The sequence below is a fragment of the Columba livia genome, chromosome 8 (genome assembly GCF_036013475.1).
Source record: "Columba livia isolate bColLiv1 breed racing homer chromosome 8, bColLiv1.pat.W.v2, whole genome shotgun sequence".
Taxonomy (NCBI): Eukaryota; Metazoa; Chordata; class Aves; order Columbiformes; family Columbidae; genus Columba; species Columba livia.
The window spans coordinates 26,670,190-26,692,591 of NC_088609.1; the positions used below are offsets into that span (position 1 = coordinate 26,670,190).

General features: G+C 38.3%; 1 protein-coding gene across 2 annotated transcripts in view; it reads left to right on the plus strand.

Moving 5' to 3' along the window:
* COL24A1 (collagen type XXIV alpha 1 chain) overlaps positions 1–21,824 on the plus strand; it is a 136,408-nt gene extending 114,584 nt beyond the window's left edge. For both annotated transcript variants that reach the window (XM_065072646.1, XM_065072647.1), the window contains exons 46-60: positions 1,824–1,877; positions 3,527–3,634; positions 6,073–6,180; positions 7,678–7,785; positions 7,873–7,926; positions 8,215–8,277; positions 9,493–9,546; positions 11,115–11,150; positions 13,665–13,700; positions 13,796–13,822; positions 14,438–14,503; positions 15,230–15,398; positions 16,780–16,889; positions 19,198–19,413; positions 20,090–21,824. In XM_065072646.1, the coding sequence (XP_064928718.1) occupies positions 1,824–1,877; positions 3,527–3,634; positions 6,073–6,180; positions 7,678–7,785; positions 7,873–7,926; positions 8,215–8,277; positions 9,493–9,546; positions 11,115–11,150; positions 13,665–13,700; positions 13,796–13,822; positions 14,438–14,503; positions 15,230–15,398; positions 16,780–16,889; positions 19,198–19,413; positions 20,090–20,236 (1,356 nt within the window). In that variant the 3' untranslated portion in view covers positions 20,237–21,824. The remainder of the gene's footprint in view (positions 1–1,823; positions 1,878–3,526; positions 3,635–6,072; positions 6,181–7,677; positions 7,786–7,872; positions 7,927–8,214; positions 8,278–9,492; positions 9,547–11,114; positions 11,151–13,664; positions 13,701–13,795; positions 13,823–14,437; positions 14,504–15,229; positions 15,399–16,779; positions 16,890–19,197; positions 19,414–20,089) is intronic.
* Positions 21,825–22,402: the final 578 nt, after the last annotated feature.

The following is a 22,402-nucleotide window of genomic DNA, read 5'->3' on the forward strand; positions in this document are numbered from 1 at the left end:
TTTCACCCTTAAATTCCTCGCAGAAAACTAGCTCTGGTAGGCACCCAGGATTTTACTGGTCTGGCCTATAAATGAAGCTTCCTGGTACTGGACTGCACTGAATTTTCAGAGACCTGGAAATAAGGAATTTGCTACAGAATAGTAGAAGAATAATCAACAAGCAACTCATGAAAAAAAAAAATCAAAACCTAAACCTTTTCCTTTAGAAATAATTTTTCATCTTGGTACTGTGTTGAAAATTGCCAAAAGCATTCTTCCATGGGATGAATTTCATTGGCTTTTGAGATTTCAAAATATTTAGGCTAAAAGTTTTCTTTTCAATTGCCATTGCAAATTAAACAAGATATTTTGTCTGAGAAGTTCCATAGTGCAACTCTGTTGGAGTTTCAGAATTTTATAGGTAAATGCAAGGATGTGTTGTAGATTAGGAATGGGGAGCTGGAGAAAGTGACATTGGCAGCATGTAGTCTAGCCGTGCACTCAGATATATTGCCTTTGAAAGACCACTCACATCACAGGATAAAATCAGTCATTCCTCTGTCTTTCCTTCAGAGAATATATTCTATGTGTTGTAAATGCCCCTCAGATTAAAACTGCCATTTGCAAATATGGAACCAATGTCCAGCCTGCAGCAACCCATAAGAGCCTAATGGTTCATGTAAAAGCATTAGTAGTGAAAATATTCATTCAGTCTTAACTTGCTGTAGCAAGCCTTAGAAAGTCAGTCCCATAAACTGCAACTCTGAATCATCTGGGTTTACTTTATGCATTTAGAAATTTTAATTAAAACAATAAAGTTCTCTGAATATGCATGTTCCAGTTTTGATTGGTGGACTTTTTTATGTCTGTCTTAATAAAAAAATGTATTAAATTAAGGAATAGAACAAAATATTGCTGATTTAATCATATTTATATTAATTATAAAACATTTACGCTAACAATGACCCTAGCTTTTTCACTTTATTGCATGTTATGTAGTATTGCAGCATAGTATAGTGTCACTTTTGCTTTAAGAACAGTGTTTAAAATAACTAATGCAGAAAATCTTGATCTATGCTAACAAATGTTATTTTTGTCCCTGCTGTCCATGTGGTTGTATCTCTTAGACATAGGATAAATTTCATACTGTGGATCTTTACATTCTGTGAAGAATACCCTATAACCAAAGTTCTCTGAGATGCTTTTCATCCATTCCGAGCTTTTCTTCCCTGGTGCTTGGCCTCTCATGTCACTGAACCACTTAAGAGGTTCAACATCCTCAACATCCTATCAACATCCCTCAGTTTTCTAAAACTACAGATTCCTAGATTGGTCAAGAAAAAAAAAAGTCTGATTTAAGTAAATATTATTTTTGTTTACATCTTAGATAAAAAGTCTGTTGCCATATATGACAGTAATTGACCCTAATGTCCTCTAGTATTCTCTTCCACATACACTCAGTGCACCTATAATACGTTAACGCTTTTCAGGACCTCCCTTTTTAAAAGGCACAGGCAGTGCTGTAAAAGCCACTTCCTTACAGAGATGTGGCTGACAGAGGAGGAATTGCCAGATTCATAGTGAAAATATTTTTATGCCTATTGTTGATGGAAAAAGTTCTGAAAACTACACTCTACCTAGTAGGAAAAGGAAAAATATATGCAATTCTACCAAAAATGTGTTCATTTCTATTTGAAAAACTTTCTGCTGTCTCCCAAGATGGAAATAATCTGGTCCAAAGCCAGGCAATGAGAACATGTGTACTAGAGGGGTACAGTTCTCAGCTCTTCTTGGGGGATTGAGTTTAAGACATTTGTCCGTTCACATGTATTTGTAACTTTTAGGGACCCACAGGGAAGAAAGGAGCAACCGGTCAGGCTGGCAAACCTGGAATTCCTGTGAGTAACATTCTACAGTCTATCTTCAGGTTATAAAACAAAGGAAATAATAACTAATAAAACCAAAAGTGAGTCATGGCAGTGGTACCAGAAAGTCTTGCACTCACTCTAAAGAACCTCCTTATTATTCAGGTAGTGTAAAGGAACCCCTGCGAAAATAAGAATAATTTTTGAAACTGTGTTAAATCATACTGAATTGTACTTAGTTACTCAGCACATGGAGTGAAGTGCAGCTAATATAATAAGGTCCTTTCCTTGTAAGTAAATTTACCTAATTAGACCAATTTTGCATGTGGCGTGTAGTCCATGTGCAAGTTATCACATTATGTTGCACAGAACTGTACTACTGTTCAGTCCTGGCTCCCATCAGTTCTTTGAACAGCTGCAGCCTACAGAAGCCTGGATCTGTGTGTGTGTGATGGATACAGCTGGCAGATCCCTTGAGGTTTACTTCTTTCTCTTGCACGCCCTCAACTGAAATTTTCGGTGCTGTTTCTTGTTTTACTGTAGAGAAGCGAACTTGTATTCCCTTTTTCCCTGAGGGGGTAGAAATCAGGAAGCAGTAGGTGTTCTGTAAACGTAACCAAGAACAAAATGCATCAGAGCTATTTTGGTCCCCTAGTAAATAATACCACGTAAGCAGATGTTGTGTAGAAACTTTTACTGCCTTACGTCAAAACATTGTCAGTAACCAGAGAAATGCAGCTGCTTCACAGAGCTTGTACCTTCTGGGCAGAGTGCAAGAAGAGCCTTTTGAAGGCAAGGACACTGTCTTTTGTAAATACTCAGCTCTTCCCTCTGGAGGACTGCAGAGAGAGTATTGTTCAGCAAAGGAAAAGAGGGAAAGGCAAAACATGGAAAAGTGAGGAGGAGAGACAGTAAAACTGGAACTTGAGGAAGTCTCAAAGCATATCTCAAGTGCAAGATAATTCAGCAACCAGAAGTTAGAAATAAGATTAAGATGGCATGCTTCTCATATTATATGTGGCTGTTGTTAACTGTGCTTTTTCAACTAAGATGTGCTGTAGTTAGCATATTTTATGTTTCTGAAAAATTGCATTCATTCAGACAGAATTGCAGAACTCCAAACCCATTAAGATAGTGTATGTCAGTATAAAGGGAAAAAATTGTAATGAAAAAATCACTTTTCCTTTGGGGGATGTGACATGAGGCTTTTTCATGCATGTATAGGAAAAGTCAGCATAAACTAGTCTAATTAGATGCATGTATGTGTTTTTCATATGTACAAATTTCAACAGCAAAAATTTATGAATGTACCATACAGAATATCTAGCAAAATGAAGGCTGAACAGTTATACAGTTGGTTTTTTTACAGGAATAAATAGATTACTTTATCAGGTTTCCTTGCTTCACTTTAAGAACCAACTCTCTCAGCCGTTTTCCAGACCTGCCATGCAGAGGGGTTGGGCCCATGGTTTCAGCTGAAGATGCTCAGAGCACAGCAAGTCTAAGGTTAAACCAGCAGCATTTTAAACCAAACATCCTAACTTGGAGCCCTCTCTGCAAATATTCATCCATGTCACCGTGCTTGCTATTATGTAGGGTTTAGGAAGTACTGTGGCTGAAATCTAGTTCGGTGGTGGTGAAGAGAGCCAACAGTGCTATATTCGATTTGAATTTGTTTCAAGGGAAAACCAGGGCCAGCAGGGCAGAAAGGAGCAGTTGGACACCCTGGACCAGAAGGCATTCCTGGGAACACTGGCAAGCCTGGCCTGTCAGGAAAGCCTGGCCCTAAGGTAAGTTGCTTTCAACATCGCCCCCCTTTATGTCATTTTGCATTACAAATTTTCTAAGGCTAAGGTATTTCAACAGAAGGACCCATTCTTAGTTCATTCAGCATCTTGGAAATGAGACCAATTCTTTATTTTCTTTCTCCTTTGCTCCTGATATTCTGGCCAGGATGTAAAGTCAGCATAAGGGAAATGTGCTGTCAGAAGAACTATTTAATTAGCAAATGTTAGTAGTAATCGAGTGAAAATGCTTTCTAATGAGAGAGACTTCACAGTTCTCTTCCTGAAAATGAGCCACAGACCCCAATTGAGACTGTTTCTTTTCAGGCCCTGAGATAATCCCACATTTTCTTTATTGTCTTTGAATTTGTAATGTATGTCTCTCTACCTAAGGGATTACAAAGCTTTTCCCAAAACCAGTAAAAAAGAGTATTAGGTAGCTGAGGTACTTGGGAACATTGTTGGAAACAGACCTTTTTGTCTGTCTGTTCTTTGCTGTGGGCCAAGGGCTGTGACCTGCCACCTGCTGCTCTGGGAGCAGTGACACAGCTCTTCACTTGTTCACTCCAGAGAGGAGGGAGACAATTCCTTTAGTTGTTGACATGGTTGAAAATCTGATCACTTTGATTTCAGGTATAGTGATTCTTGGTAGTTCTAGTTAGGAATTAATGAAGGTGCTGGAGGCACTCTCACAAGTTTTAATATCCTATCTGGTTAAACAAAGAGAAAATTAAATTAGTTACCCATAGGGGGCAGATAGATCCTATTTGAGCCTCTTCAGTGTCACATCATGTCCACTGAACCTCTTTCGAGTACTTAAAATTCTTTGGAGTTGGATTTAGGAGTACTGCCTCAAAGAATTCTTACATTTTTGCCTTTTCACTCAAAATGTCATATTTCGTATTAAAAAACTCCATTACTCTATATTAACAACATATAGTAAGTTATGATTTGTAATAGAGAGGCTTTTAACTGACTTTTGCCACAATGAATAAAAAGAACAGAACTTATGCTATATAAGTTTATCTGCCCATCAGTCTATATACAGAAGCCTTGAAAATCACATTTAATATAAAAATCCTGTTTCATATAGTGCTTTTATTTCAATGAATGCTTAACAGAATGCCATATGAAATAAAAAAGAACATATATGTATGTATGTATATGTTTCTACTAAAAGGCATCACAGAAACCTTCACTTGAATGGTAGCAAGTACTCATTTTGTATTTTTTAACACTTCAAAATTGGCTTAACTCCATGTACTCTGTAACAAGATTTTTCATTAAAAATAGTTCATAGTCTGATGTTCTCATATATTTTCATGACAAATGTTCTGATCTTTCTCGATGTGGTGGAGTTATTGCATATGAATCCCTACAGTGTATACACAATATTAGCAGTATGTCTGGTATTTATAAATAAGCATGTTGAATTTTGAATGTTTCTGTGAGGGAGTAGTCTCATTCTATTTCTTGATGTGGAGTTCCTTCTTCTCGAAAAAATTAATACTATGAATCGCGACAGTATTTTTATCTCATCTGTAATGACTGAATTCAGGATCTTGTTTTCATCAGAAGGATGTAAGCTCAGAGTCCTCAGACATCACACAACACTCATCTAAGAACAATCTCATGGAGACATCTCTAATTAATGGATATTACTGCTCTCTTCCTGCATATTTCAAAATAGAGTTGGCAAATAATTAAACAGGGATGAGCACTAAAAGCTATTACTCTGAACATGCAAATTTTCAGGTCTGTGAAAAATTTTAAGTGTCACATAAACTATTGTCTATGATTCCCCGTGGGAGGTAAAAGCAGTCAGTGGTATGCCCGTGAGTGCTTTCATATATACTTGAATGCACAATTACTGTGGACGGAAGTTTGCTCACTATTTCTAGGTCACGGGTGCCTAAGCTGGTGATCCAGCTGGGCAATATTCCTGTTTAGGAGGGTGCTAACAGGGAAGATGCCTTGCATAAGCCCACTGAGGCAACTGATTCTCTTGAATGTTCTCAGAAGTCTTTTAAAGGTCTAGGTAAGTGATCTCACACATCAGGATATATTTAGGGTAGGACAGAACAAGGTAAAAGATGAACACTGAACTGAACAAGTGCAATGGGCTATGGCATGGTTAGTATTTGCTTTTTTAACAGTGGTGACTTGTTAAACTGTAATAACTTGACTCCTCAGAAGCCTCAATCCACCCCACGGTTAAAACACATGTAGCTTTGTTGCTAAGGATGATGGGGTTTTGCTTTCAGAGTATTAGCAAAAGTCCAGGTGATACTGCTGATCATTGTCTTTCCATATGTTTTGATGTGTGTCCGTATATACAGAGCACATTAAGTGGCATTGATTTTTGTTACATGCCTGTTTTAGCATACAATGAAAAAACACGTTTGACTGTTCTGCTTGTAACCAATTATTTTCGATTTGTTAAGGGTAATAAAGGAAACTCAGGCTTACCGGGTCTGGCAGGTTATCCTGGAGCTCGAGGTCCCAAGGGATTGCCAGGCATGCCAGGGCCCATGGGAGCACCTGGACTAAAGGTACACACATGGGATTTGTTGGTTAAGTACAGTAGCACTGATACTGCTTAGTCTTCATACTGCATCCAGTGGCTGTGGAACCACCTGGCTACTGTTAATGACGTAACTGGTATCAAAACTTATGTGAAGGGTAAAAGTGCAAGATGTGCTGACCTCGTTCCTATAAACTGTAATTTGAAAATAGAGTTCCCAATCCATCTGGATGCTATTCCCAGCTCCAGGAGCCACTCAAAACACTTTGTTATTTATTCCCCCAAAGCTTTAGGGCCAAATGTTTCCTAACCTTCTTTTTAAACATCTGCGGCTGCTACAACTGTAACAGTTTAGATGATTTGGACATCCAAGCAATCTACTAGCAGAGAAGTACTGTAGTTTCAAGCCTATGTCCCAAGTGCCAGGGCAAGCGAGCATGTCTGAGATGTTCATTTATCACAGAACTTAAACTGTTCTTGCTCAGCCCTGTCAGAAAGAAAGAAATTTGAGTGTGCTTCATTTTTCAGCCGGTTCCTGGTACCCAACACTACCGTATTTTTATATCCTCATATTAATTAGACTCATTTCAGTGGTAAAAGAATCAAAGAATGGAAACATGACAGATCATTTTAACCATTTAGAATAGGATTTTTCATCTAAAAATCATGATTTGCAGTGCTCTATGAGATATCATTGGTAAGCATTTTTAAAAACCTTAAGTTACTTGAAAACTTGGGGAAGGAAATACTGTCTGTATTATCTTTGAATGAAAATATTTTAGTGTAAACTGTATTCACTATTTATAGGGTCTATTGCCAGGGCTCCCAGTCTGGTTTTCACTCCTTTGTCTAGACAATGAGCCGTAGGAGGTAATTCCTGCTCAGAAATTCTTTCAGTCTCAAAAAGACAGGGAATCAATGAGGTGATGAAAAACTCAGCACGTAGCACAAGAGAAGTGTTAAGAGTGAACACACCAAGTCAGGCCTAAAGTCTGTCTGTCCTAGCACAGAAAGGTAACACCTAGGAAAACGCATTCCTGCAAAGCAAGCATGAAAGGTGTATGTTCCCAGCCTAAATTGCAGGTCAGTAACCTCCTGAGCTAGACATGGTTTCTATGCATTTGGCAGTTCCCAAAGGACTTATCTTGCTTGAACTTGTTTAGTTCTCATTTGAATCAATGTAAACTTTTATTCTAAACAGCAAGGAGTTCCACAACTAATACTATGCCTTGCTCAGACTATTACTTTTTAAATTTACTGTTCTGTATTTCATTTTGTGAATTTCAGTGCTTGTGCTGGGAGATACCATACTGGAAATGATGTTTCCAGGTCAAGGAACAGTCAAGTCACATCTGCAATTTAGTGGAAGTATAATTCTTGAAAGCAATACTGATGGACATAAAATGAATGGAGTAGGTCTATTTCTTAGAGAGCAAGCATGTTGTACACTTCTGCCAGGAAACCACTCTTCACGTTTATAACTGTCATAATTGTAATAAATGATATGTTATCTTCCTATTGACAGGGTGAGAAAGGGCTTCTGGGTCATCCAGGAAAGCGAGGCAAAAGAGGACTTCCAGGATCACAAGGTGACCAAGGACCAGCAGGAGCTGCTGGACTGAAAGGACAGACTGTATGTAATCACAGCTCTTGATGCGACACAAGTAGTCCAAGAGTTACCAACATGCAATAATAGTAAGGATGATTGCTCCTATTACAGGGAGAAGATGGAGACCAAGGTTTAATGGGATTTCAAGGATTCCCGGGTCCAAAAGTACGTTCTCATTATTTTCTGTTAGATCTTAAGCTATTAAGTGAGAATATTAGGAAAGCATAGAATTAATCAGCTTTAACAATAATTTGTTCAAAGTCTGTTGGAACTGTTGGAACATTGTAGACAGAACTGTGTATTCCATGTCCAAAGAGGGACGTTTTGCGTCAGTGTGCTTTGGTATTTTCACTGTTACTGCTCTTAGAAATTATCTTCCACTGGTTACAAGAGATTGAAACAAGTGGATAGCTAATATCCATGTTTGCTTAAACTGTTCCTTTGCATTTTCAGGGTCCTGCAGGGGACATTGGCTTAGTTGGAATTCTGGGCCCAAAAGGTCCAACAGGCCAAGTGGTAAGTGTTTCACTCCCTGAAAGAGATTGTCAGGATGGCTTGCAAGTGGCACATGTTTTTAATTTCCTATTAACAAGGCCAGAATCCTCTAACCAAACCTTTGTCTCTGAGACTACGGTTTCACTAAAAGCCCTTTGCCTGTTCTACAACACCGCTCTGGTTGCAACAGGGGCACAGATACACAAGCAGAACTGGGCTCTTAATCTTGAAGGAAAAGAGCAAGTTTTGCTGACAAAGTGTGGCTTTCCTAGTATAATTTTATCCGCACAAGTAGCCTTATTGCTGCCATAGCTTTGTCAATTGGGGTTGAACGTTTTATTTCATCTTACTCGCAGCAATGCTGATTGTAAAACTCTGTCCTACAGCAAAAGCAAAAAGGGTTAGACTTTGCCTGAAGTAAAACAAGAGTGGTGCTCACGCATTATTGATTTTTATTAATAGGTAGTCCATTTTTTTTTTCATAAACGTTTCCATCTTACCTGTAAGGTTACTAACCTGCATTAACTCGTTCTTCATGACATTCTGCTTTGCTACTCACCAAAAATGTGGAAGCATCTTTAGCATTTTATAACGTTGGGGAGTGTGCAACCAGCTCACAGCATCAAATGAAAAAGGAAAAATAGGGAAAGGCTGCAGCATGGAAGGCCTTCCTACAAAACCTTCTTGTCTTACTGTTGCCACTGCCATCACAGAACTGAATTAGTTTAGTTAGCCAGATGCAAAGCAGCAGCTTTAGGGGCCTGTTCTAGTAGCATGTTTCTTTTCCTAAACATTCCTATACCAGATGAATGCTGGAAATGAGCCCTTTGCTCTAAATGAAATTGAACAGGAAAGTAACATTTCAGCAGCACTTACTGGCAGCCTTACAAGAATTCTCATGGGCAGTAATACAGTTCAAGACATAGTTGACTGTAGCACAATAAATATGTGGTCTTTAGTAATCAGAGTACCTGAGTTTCCACTGTTTTTAGGGCATCAGCTTTCACATAAAAGAATGTGTGTGGGCTTTCCAAGTATAACTATTACTAATTACTGAAGTAATTACCTTGCTGTTTTTGTAGCAATGTGCACTCAATGTTCAGAAAGAGAACATCACCATGATCTTTTGGATATTGGCCAGAGCTGTGTGCTGAGCAACTTTAAACCAGGACATGTCATGAGGATTTTCTTCATTTTAAAACATGGTGGATTAATAAATTCTTTGCTTGTTGACAGGGATATATTGGCCCTGTTGGTCAAGAAGGTGTGACAGGTCCAGCTGGCAGGCCTGTAAGTTTCCCTTCTCTTTTGCATAATTTGTTTATTTCACCTACCCTTATTTTTAATAATCTGTTTTGCAACTAGCAACTGTCTAATTTGTTTACTTGCAAATGGCAACTAGCAGGATCAGCTTCATGTTGTACCATGCTAGTAAGCTAACGTATGCGACTCCAACATCTGTAATACAAGAAAAAAATTATAAAAAACAATGACAAAAAAGTAATTGGAATGGCCTTCTAAATACAATACACAGAGGGCATGCCTACAGGGGCAGTGGGTGAGTCAAGGTGTGGAAAAGCACATGGTAACTACCACCTGGATATTCTTTCTCAGGCTTAGGTGTGAGACATATTCAGAGGGCAGCCACACTCGCTTTCAATGTACTGGTTGGGCTGAACTGTCCAGTGTGCTCCCCCAGCTGTGCTGGCAGTGCCCACAATCCTTGTTGGGGTGTTCCAGGTGCTAGTGAGGTCCCTGTTACAACTCAAACATCTTTTTGGCCTTTCTGGCAATCTTTAGTGCGCCCCAGGTTCCTCGCAGCAGGTTCCTCCCTGTTTCCATACCTCATCGCACTCCCTGTGCCAGACACAGAGCTGTGTGCTGCCAGGGCACCCTCTGGCTCACGTCTGCAGTCATGTAGGGAGGTTTTAGAAGCTTTTTGTACCACTCAAGTTCCTCTGTCTCATCAACAAGACTGGGAAGAAATGAGAATATCTAAAAACTTAAATAATAATCATAAAAATAACAAGAATATACAATAGAAGCAACAAATACAATTATTTACAAGTGAAAAAGAAAGGAGAAGGGAATTTTTCCTTCAGTAATTAGACTATTCTTTCCACCTGTTGGGGAAAAAAAGAGTAAGTCTTGCTGTACTCATTTCAGTCCCACACAGGAGGAAAACTTTACAGTAGTGCAAATGCGTATGAAAGCGTTTGATATACTTCATACTGAATATCATGGTTTGCCATTATCATTAAGAAAGCATTACAGTTGAAGATCGCTTCTATGTGTTATGAAATGCTGCCCTCAAAATGCAGGATTCTTCCAGGAAAGAACTGTAAGATTGTTACCATCTTCAGAAACACAGTTTAAGTGCAAAACTAGCCAAAAATGCTATAGAGACAGAAGAACAGTGTCTAATCTGGCTGTGAGAGGAGAACTAATGGGGTAATAAAACCAGATATGTAACCAATGGATTTCTTCAGTGATGGAAAGTATAGTGTTTTGTGCTCTACTCTTAAGATATTGAAGCACTGAATTACAGTGGATCAAATTGTAGAGAACACAGCTGATCAACAGGGAGAGAACACTGACAGTTAAAGTTACTGAGAAAAAAAACATATTTACAATCAGAAGAAAATAACAGCTTTCCACATGCAGAAATTAAACGAAGTTTTCAAGTTATTTAGTTTGCTAATAGTACAGGGAAATTAAAGCCCCAGAGTTGTAAGTACTTCCACAGGTGAGACTGGATTTTTCATGTGAGCAGTGTAACTCTCATGGATATTAATTTACTTGTTTCAGTCCTAGGTGGCTAGAAAACATACTGGATTAACAGCTGCTCTTTCTTACAGGGATCGAGAGGTGAAAAGGGCACAAGGGGTGAAACGGTAATATGAAATTATTTTTGTCCTTTCGCTTTTTTTTTTTTTGGCTGTGTAAGAACTATTCCTCTGTTACTGTGAATGTACTTTGTGTGCTCTGAATACCAGACAGTTGTTGTTGTGCTCCAGGAGAGCACTGGCCAAGAAACCTGGTAGCATGTGTCAGAAGTCTGACCTGTTCTCGCTCAAGTTGACTTCTGTAGATGTGCCCAGTGGGGATGTGCACTGCCGGGCAGTAGGGCCCCTGATCCTTTAGCAGTCATGGACTTCAAATCTGTCCTAGTTCAGATGTAAAAGGGAAATCCCTTGTCACGTTTATTGTCAGTGCCTCACAGCACAGCATGCATACGCATGTTCACACGTTTGTATGGTCCTGTCTAGAGAGGGAGAAGTTCAGGAGAAGCCTGGAGCTGAGGATGGATGTCCATGCTGTGTGTGCCACCTGTTTTTCATCTGTCAGGGATAGAGTGTTCATCACTACAAAGAAATGTCCATTTATCCCCTGGAAGACATGGAATGTAAAATCATGTCTCCTTGTTGAGGTCAGTGGTGAACCGAAGTTCGGGTTTTGTAGGTTATTTCTGGAGAAAAATAGGGTCAGAAACTGAGTTTGTTTAAAAATTTTAATCAGAATTATATTTCAATTCATATCACTGTGATTGAAACATTTAGAAAAACAGTGAATAGATTTTGGAATACTATTTCAGAATTCTGATATTTTTGAAAGTGTCTTCTCCTTTTCTTTTTGTTTTAATTTCACAAAATGCACATAATGAATTATATTTTAGAGTCATAGGATAATCCAGGTTGTAGGACATCTCAAGGCATTTCTAGATCAACCTCCTGTTGAAAAAAAGAGTCAGCTCTGAGATTGGACCATGTCGCTCAGGGCTTTATTCAACTGAATTTTGAAAACTTCCAGGGATGGAGATTGGATAATCTCTTTGGGCCATGTGTTCCAGTGTGTGACTATCCTCAAGGTGAAAAATGACACAATTTGATATGATACGGCATAATCTGTAATTTTCTATTATGATCTTGTAGATTTATAATCATTGAGTAAACTTAAAGAATTAAAATGTTCTTGCTTCACCTTAACAAAGAATTGCAAAGAAGAGTTTTTACAATACAATCAGTGATGGCAGCTACTACACTGTATCGTGTACTAGACAATTCCATGATGCTATTGGGCTTTACCCATTCGGAGATACGATGACATAGTATCAAAATGACAAAAGTAGTCAGTGAAAGCTTCATGTTAATAATTGTGTTAAAAATACTTTGTTTCTTGGAAATTTCTGAAGGGATTGCTCATGTTTCCAAAGTTAACAATATGTATCATTGCATATAAAACCAGGGCCTTACAGTATTAGAAAAAGGTTGGAGTTTTGGCCTTTGACCTTCTGTACTAGCCATCAAATGGGGTGATTAAAGAACTAGAGAGCACACTAAAACTAACTGCTCTGTTCTCTGCCTTTGTTATGAACTGGAATTATACTTGTCTCCATTAAACTCTAATGTGATCAAAGGGTAAAGTAAGTAGATTTGTAAAGGTAATCCAGTACATTCCAGTAAAACATTTAGCAATTAATTTAATCCATGAAAAGTGTAATTTAAACTTATTTTAGTGCTCTACAGCAGAAAGAACATTTATAACATCCCTACAGGATTTTCAGCACACTGTGTGGTTTTATTGTATTTTAAAGGCTTTTAAAGGTAATTGATGTAGCCCTCTGAAGTTTTAATGCAGTTAAGAAATGTAATACCCCCAAAAGTAGTTTACCATAGATAACAAATAGCATTCAATATTTACCTTTTTTTTTTCCACACCGGTTTTATTGGCAAGCAGACAGTGAATCAAGACAAATCTCATTTGCAAAGTATCTTAAATTCATTGGAACAGTGCAGTTTTTTATTTTTTAAATATTCAGTTCTGACTCAGAAACCCCTATAAATTTGAACTGGTCTTATCCCAGCTTTTTGAGTCTTAGAATAGTGGCACATGCCAAGAACGCAGAATATTAACTGAAGCAGTCAGTCATCTGAAAAATCCACTGGAATGTCTAAATCTCAGCATGCAGAACAAGGACATCTATTCACCAGAGAGCAGTGGTTACTTAGGGACAAACTGCTGAGGACTTTGTACCTTGCCTTGACTCGGTATTTGCATAATCAAGTTCTGAACCAAGATAAACAAGTATGGCCTTACACTGTCAAATTCATTTCTCAAGTTTATTTTTCACACTTTATACTAAACATTTTTCACCAAACATGATCGCACAGTTCAGTAACAGATCCACATGGGAACTGAAGGTGTCCTGCCACAGTCTGACAGCACCTGAGCACATGTTAACAGAGTATGGTACTTTAATAATAGTAACTAATAATCTACAGCTTTACCAAAACTAATGTTACATCTTGTTCATTGTATGTGTTGTGGTATTTTGGCACTTAAAAATACACAAATATAAAAGCAGATGTTTATCTATAGATGTTGCATTTAATCTTCATTTCTTCTAGGGGCCACAGGGACCTCAGGGCCAGCCAGGGCCACCTGTAAGTGCATTAAAAAAATTGCCTGCATTTTTCTATTATGATTGCATTATATAAACATGTGAAGCACCTCATATCTGATTTCTCCTGTTTTCCAGGGACCACCTGGACCACCAGGACCAAGAGTAAGTTCTATAACAACCCTAACCTACAATACAGTCCTTTTTTGACAGTGAACATAGCAGGATCCTTTTCAAATGTGTTGCTGCTTCTGTCACAGCACATGAAATGCAAATACATTTTCCTACAACTTCCATCACTACAGTAACGCATTTCTTGAACCTTCCATCTTACGCTGTCAGTTCCATTCTGACAAGCTGCTGAATCCTCAACAGGCAACGTTCAAGGACAGGCTCAGACTTTTGACATCGGTTAACTCCGTCATGCTCTAAAAGGTTTTTCTCCTGTTCTGCATTTGGACACTCTGAAAGATAGCAACAGAAAAGGTTGTGCTATTTCGGCTGTCATAGTATCTGTTTTCCGGGTTGCAGGAATATGATCATTAAATTGAGTATAGGGGTACTAATAAAAACCAAATATGCTTTTTCTGTATGCATGCTCACCTTCTTTGGAAATGGAAGGGAGGATCCTATTTTATAAGTGTTTACAATTAATTATTTTCTAAAATGACAAAATGATGAAGCTATCATGTATGTTGCTACAGTGCTCAAATAATGTACCACCTGCATTTTAGAATGTTGCTGTTCATCTTCTTGTATTCTGAAACATCTTCTTTTCAGAAACAAGTGGACATCAATGCTGCTGTTCAAGCTTTGATTCAGTCAAATGCTGCACTGCAGATGGAGGTAATATATTTCAATGTGTTTACATTGTCATGTGGGGTATGCAATTATTATTCTATTCTTTGAGGACAGAACAGGACTTCTTTAAAATGGCTTAATTTAAAATGAATCGTGGATAGTAATTTAATTAAACATGCTAGGATTCATACAATATGACTGAAGTGAAGAAAAACAGAAGCATTTCTACTTTTTGGTCATGATTGGCAGCAATGGAAATGTATTGACTATCACACGTAGTGGACTGTATCTGTTCAGTCATAGATAATGACTGTGGCATTTAGGCTTGATCCAAAAAATACTGACATATATTCAAGTGTGTGGTACCATTGATTGCAAGATTACCTGCATGGGTGAAGTCAAACATATATTTTCTAGGTTAAGCCTACAAGTAGATGTCACTGTTCCAAATCTGAAACTGTTACGTATACTTTAAAAATGCACTATTTTTTTTTTTTCTTCTTTTTTCCTCTATTCACATTTTTTGGTCATGTCATAATGACATATTTGAATGATCTTAATCTGCCTGTAACTTCACTGCTCTGAGAATTTTAATAAAATGTACTAATTTTTTAATTGGAATATGTTATTCTTACCCTGTCTCATATGGCTGATTGCATGCATTATAAATACTTTGCTTCTGTCTGGCTATTCAATGGCCATTTGACTCCTACTGCATATACTGTTGTGACACTTCTTTGTGGTAACATGTTTGCTAATGGCCCTTGGCAGAAATACCAGAATACTGAAGTAACTTTACTAGATCACAGTACAGAGATATTCAAAACGCTGCACTACCTTAGCAATTTACTGCACAGCATCAAGAACCCCCTTGGCACACGGGATAACCCAGCACGTATCTGCAGGGATTTGCTTAACTGTGAACGGAAAGTGGCAGATGGTAAGTGTTCACTTCCTTTGAAACTTGAACACAACTAGGCTTTCAAATGTGTTGCTTCCAAATGTTGCTTTCTACACCAAAATTCTAATGTGTAGAGTTTTTTGTTGTATTCTGTTGCAGTGTGCCTGTCACAGCTACCTTTATTTTATCTTTATTTAAGATAAAATTTCCGAATTTTAAAGATCAAAGTATGTAGCTATATAATATTATAGAGATATTAGACACAGATTATATATATATATATATATATAAGTAAACAAGTGTCCAGAAAATTTGAAACTGAATCCAATTTTGTGATTAAAAGTTTCCCCAGTGTTTATCGCTGTTCTGCAATGAGTTTTTCATGGATCGGTTCCTAGATTCCCAAAGAAAAAGTTGTATACAGCACACTATTACTGTCATATGTACTGACAGTTGTATCCCAGAAGAACCTGAGTCAGTATTTCAAACCAAAACCTGAAATGTCAATACTGTGACATCATTCAGTTTGAGTGGCTAATAAAAGAATGAATACCTGGGAATATTCCTATTACCATTTATGAGCAGTAACAAACTAAGGAGGAAGTGGGAAATGAACTTAAGAAGTTACAGGGAAATCACTATTCTGTGGAATACATAAGGATGGATCAATTCTTTAAGACTCAAGTAGGGATGAGCCTAACCGTTATTAGAACCGTGCTCTCCTAAATAAATCTGTCCTTTAGGGCTGCAAGGTCACTGACACAGACCTCCACTTCAGAGGATTACACACCCATATAAATTGTAGAGCACAGTCTCACCCATGTTTAACCATAAATCAGAGAAAGCAAAATCCTGACGTAATTTGGATGTGTCCTGTTTCTTTGATCAGATCAAATCCCATGGATTCACAATGGCAAAGGCTCCTTATTACCATCACTAGGTTATGTCATGTAGAAGTGTCTGATGGGAGAGAGTGGAGAAATAAAGGATCTTCAAGATGCCATGAGAGCAAGAGAATTTAGATTGATATTTTACATCCTGAATATATTCTCTGTATAAAGCCAAGACAAAATAAATTAAAAAAAAAAAAAAAAAGTTTTAATACAGAGAGAGCAGACTGGAAATACCATTTGTTCTCACTATTAAGCTGTAGAAAGACAAAACATTTTTTAAACTGTGACAGTATTCAGAAGTCATTGTATATGTAGTCAGAATTGAATGGTTATGATAATTTTGCTCAGTATCTTTTACTAGTAGAATTATAAAAGTGAAAAGACTTTGACGTTCCTTTTCATTTCCTAGTGAAGCTATGGGGATAATATATGTATAATACTTGCCAAAAAGGTTGAATATTTTAAGAAATTCTTTAGTAACAATTGTATTTTGGTTTTATTTTCCATCTGGGATTATATACTAATAGGAAAATACTGGATTGACCCAAATATTGGATGTCCTTCTGATGCCATTGAAGTTTTCTGCAACTTCACTGCAGGTGGTCAGACATGTTTGACGCCGCTGTCTGTGACAAAGGTACGTATTGCTAGATCTGTGCTGGAACTCTGAACAAATTAACACTTATTTACTTAACTCAGTAAGAGAAGTTAGATTTCAGGGGCTTTTAAATGTGCACCTTTGTGGAAGAACACATCACATAATCTGTTACCGAAGTTGCTTAACCAACCTCATAGCCTTTTAGGAGAATGTAACAAGGTGGATGGATGATGGCAGAGTGGTGCATGTGGTCTACCTTGATTTCAGTAAAGCATTTGACACACTCTCCCACGGCATCCTTGCTGCTAAACTGAGGAAGTATGGACTGGATGTTTGGGTACTGAGGTGGACAGTAAACTGGCTGATGGAAAGAAGCCAGAGTGTCGTGGTCAATGGGGCAGAGTCCAGTTGGAGGCCTGTATCTAGTGGAGTGCCTCAGGGGTCAGTACTGGGACCAAAATTATTCAATATATTCATCAGTGACTTGGATGAGGGAATAGAGTGACTTGTCAGCAGGTTTGCTGATGACACCAAGCTGGGAGGAGTGGCTGACACACCAGAAGGCTGTGCTGCCATCCAGAGACCTGGACAGGCTGGAGAGTTGGGCGGGGAAAAATTTAATGAAATATAACACGGGAAAGTGTAGAGTCCTGCATCTGGGTAGGAGCAACCCCAGGTTCCAGTATAAGTTGGGGAATGACCTACTAGAAAGCAGTGTAGGGGAAAGGGACCTGGGGGTCCTGGTGGACAACAGGATGACCATGAGCCAGCACTGTGCCCTTGTGGCCAGGAAGGCCAATGGCATCCTGGGGTGTATTAAAAGTGGGGTGGTTAGTAGGTCGAGAGGGGTTCTCCTTCCCCTCTACTCTGCCCTGGTGAGACCACATTCCTGCTGTAATATTGTGTTCAGTTCTGGGCCCCTCAGTTCCAGAAGGACAGGGAACTGCTGAGAGAGTCCAGTGCAGAGCCATGAAGATGATTAAGGGCATGGAACATCTCCCTTATGAAGAAAGGCCGAGGGAGCTGGGTCTCTTTAGCTTGGAGGAGACTGAGGGGTGACCTCATTAATGTGTATAAATGTGTAAAGGGTGAGTGTCACGAGAATGGAACCAGGCTCTTCTCGGTGACAACCAATGATAGGACAAGGGGTAATGGGTACAAAGTGGAACACAGGAGGTTCCACTTAAATATGAGAAGAAACTTCTTCTCAGTAAGGGTAACAGACACTGGACCAGGCTGCCCAGGGAGGTTGTTGAGTCTCCTACTCTGGAGACATTCAAACCTGCCTGGACGCCTTCCTGTGTAACCTCATCTGGGTGTTCCTGCTCCGACAGGGGGATTGGACTGCATGAGCTTTTGAGGTCTCTTCCGATCCCTAACATTCTGTGATTCTGTTACAGATTTTTCTGGACACAGTATATGTTAGTGTAACTCTCACTCTGTTCATTTACCTTCCATGCTGATAGAAATTGTTGTTTTGCTTTATACTTTTCTATACAACGCATAAAAATAAGTCTGAAATGCTTCTAAGCTACATCAGTAACCCATCACTCAGGGCAGCTGAATGTGGAGATGCTCAAGTCATTGCAATGGGAAGAATATCACGACTATTTTTCAACACTTAGCTACTTTTAAAAGCCATTAGGCAGAGACTGGTTTCCTTGATATCAGTACTCCATGCTCCTCTTTACATCTAGTCCTTAAACCCGTGGAAATATAAATTTTATATTTGTTGAGTTTTGTATATACACTGTAGTCATTGAAAAGTATCAGAAATACCATAAAGTTCCCACACACACTCCTACGTTTGGAAGATCCCTGAATGCGATCTAGTCTTGGAGAAACTCATGTTGAGTAATGAGTATATTTTCTGTCTAAAATCAAAATATGCTTACAAATTTTTGGATTTTTAATGGAATGTAGGTATTCGCAGAATCTGTGGTCTAAAAAGACTAAGCAGCAGAATTACGTGGCTTCAGTTAAACCACTACTGCTGCTAATATCTTTGTTTGAATCACAGAATCATTTGTTTCAGTTTCCTTATTTAAAAATAGTGTTTTCTGCCCAACTGTGTTTCAACATTGTTGTAAGCATTAACAAATGTTTATATTTAAGCTTTGAAGATGTCCTATGAAAGCTTCTGTTTACAGTAATCACTATAATAAAACCTAACAGCTCTCCTGAAATACACAAGTCCTGATCTTTGGCATTGGCCCCAATGTATAAACATGTATATGTGCTCCTATGCCTGAACACCACAGACTTATGTGTCAGTCAGTTTGCATTGCTGTGGTCATTCAGCATAACCCAACTCTAAGTCTAATGATGCATTTTTCTTGGAATTTAGCTGGAGTTCGGCATTGGAAAAGTGCAGATGAACTTCCTTCATTTACTGAGCTCAGAAGCAACCCACAGCATCACAGTTCATTGCCTGAATACACCAATATGGAGATTAAGTAAAGCGAGTGGCCAGAAAACATCTGTTAGCTTCAAAGGATGGAATGGTCAAATATTTAAAGCAAATACGCTACTTGAACCGAAGGTGCTCATGGATGAATGCATGGTAAATACATTTTAGCATTAGCATTATTAAAACCATAATGGAGTTACTGTTAGACACTATTAACTTTCTGCAAATAAATGACAACCGTTTTGATTCACATCCCTTAAACCTCACTTCCTACATAGTTCTGCATATTTCTCTGTATGCCACCCTCAGGCCCATCCCGGCCTCAGGCAATGTTATAATGTTACTTTATAAATGTTATGAGGTATACATTTTTACTGAGGTTTTTAAAGGATTAGAATAATCAATACAAGGTTCATGGCAAGAAAGCACCTCTCATTCTTTGTCATGATTCTTCAAAGGCAAAGTCATTCAAGTGCCTGTAGAGTTCATAACCTGAGACCTACTGTCTGGATTTAGAGGTGAATGTAGCAAGAGACCTGAGAGTCTACATGAGCCCAGGACTGCTTGCGAAGTCACAGGCGCTTTGCTCTGAGCTGTGTCTGCATCCACTCCAGCTGGATTCTGGGCTGAGCTTTCCTACAGTTACAGTTTTGCCATGAGTGTCTATGGTATTGTAGAGGAGAAATGGCATTTGTTAGATTACACATTTCTTTGAGGAGAATAAATATTTCTGTGTGCTTCTCCTCCTCTTGCTCTTTAAGCACAATTTCCATTTGTTTCAAAGCTCATATTTTATAGGAATTTAATATTCTGCTTCTATGTGTTGCAGATTGAAGATGGCAGCTGGCACAAGACACAATTCATTTTTCACACTCAGGACACGAACCAGCTTCCAGTTGTTCAAGTTAATGCACTTCCTCATCTCAAACCAGGACAGCAGCACTTCGTAGAAAGTGGTTCAGTGTGCTTCCTTTAGGGTTTCTGTCCTGTTTATTTGCATCAACATGGAATTGCTGCATAGATTGCATGCAAAAGTGATGATCCATTGCAGGCAAAATTACTAGGAAACTGAAGAATCATTTTAAACAGTGTTGGTTAAAGAACCTCAGGAAGAAAAATACTTCCTCCTAAGGAGAAACAGCATTGAGAAACAAAGGACTATAACAATTTTCATAAAGTATTAAAAAAGAAAAAAAAATTGGTTGGTGCTTTCTTGCATAATTTCCTGGAACAGAGTATCTGAACATGGAATATTTCAGGACCTCTCGTGTTCCTAGCAATCCCTTTAACAGCACTGCAAAAAAAAACCGCAACATCCTGAGGAAAGCTGGAGACATACAATATTAAGGAGCAATACTGGCTAATGCTCCCAAATGTGCAATAGCTTATATATGAAAAGTGAATTATGCCACAGTACAATACGTCGTCTTAAACATAGTTTAATTGTAGTCCTTTCTGGACACACACATCTTAACAGATGGCACACTACCTCTTCTGTGTTTCCTGTCCATGTTGCCTTGGTGCTCTTCATGTAACACAAGGTGCTTGTGGCCTTATCGGAGATTGAGTCCCTTTTTATTTTTCAGACTGTATGTGCTGGTTACATCAGGATATGTTTCTGTTGTAAAGGTACTTATTTTAAGTTGTTGGTCACATACTTCACTACAATGAAAACATTATTTATATGGATTTCTTGTTTAAAATATTTTTATGTACTGTTGTGGAAATGGTATATGAGACAGCATATTGTACATGATGCATATAGTCAGAACAGTTAGCTTTATAGCCATTGTAAAAATTGTTGTAGAAGAGCTACTTACCGTAGTTTTGGGTTTTAGATTCTGTATTTCAGTTAACATTTCGAATACCAAAGGCATCTTAAGATGATATATTGTGTATATATTTTGTAACTTGTGAAAAAAAATCTACTACAGCGTGTGTTCTGAATGGCTGCTGTTAAATTATAATTAGCATTGCATCAACCTAGAAATTCCATTTTTTGCATTGTTAGGTCATTTCAGTTTTTTTTAAATTAAGCCTAAAATGTTCAATCATTTTTTTTTTTCATTTAAAAAAGTACCATTAGGGAAGGCAGTCTTTATAACGATATATCTCTATTGTCAATCTAAATTCTGCTCAGTAGTACACAGCAAGATGACATCAGACTATATGGGGGAGAAGGGGAGTGTTCAAACACCTTGCTTAACTGTCTTGATCCCCAGGAAACCATACTTACCAAGGTATAATAAATTAAGCTTCCAAGCTCTCTGTTTGTCTTTTACTATTCTGTTTCGTATTGTATAGTTCATTATTACTAAGAATGAGAATCCTCTAGAAGGGTGCTTGTTAGGTCGCGATGCTTGCTTTACTGAAGGGGAAATGCACATGCTTTGTGCTGTGGGATACTGCGAGAGTGACAAATTTTACTTTTACAAGGTAATGTACGCCTATATCCCATTTTACATTTTCTATCAAAGCGTCAGTTTTGTTCCCTGTGAGAAAATCTGATAAAACTAGCAAAATTACGGAGTGCCAATAAAGGTTAGAGAAAATGTCTCACTTTTTGCGTTTTCATGATCATTACAGTCTGACATTTGCTCTTAGTTTGTCTGTGGAGCTGATGTTCTGATAAACGGATTATTTTTTTTGCAGGAAAGACACCTTTTAGAAAATGTTCTGCTTCATCTATATTTTTGTTAGTGTCGTTGCCCTATTTTTGGAAATTCTTTATAGCCTTTATTTATAGCTTATATTAGCATGTCTCAGAAATTATGTATTTTAAAATCACAGTATTCTAAGGCTGCTCCCATGTAAGTATCTACATTTCTGTAATTAAGGCAAACATGCACATCCCATGAAGACAGCATAATGAATTGGTGCAGCAGGACACTGACTGATAATAATGGAGGTTGCCAGAAACGTCTGTTTGACAGAAGAGTGGTATATTGCGGTGCCTTTAGAAAGCCTCTTGCATTCAGACATCTTCACTGGAGCAGATGAAGGCATTTGCAAGAGCTCTCACACAATTTCATCCCACAATATTAACAAGTACCTCTACGCTGCAATTAACTTTTTATGGTTTCTGATGTGGTCGCCTGCTGGCTTACCCTGAATTGTAGAGCAAGCCCTGAGCCGGATTACA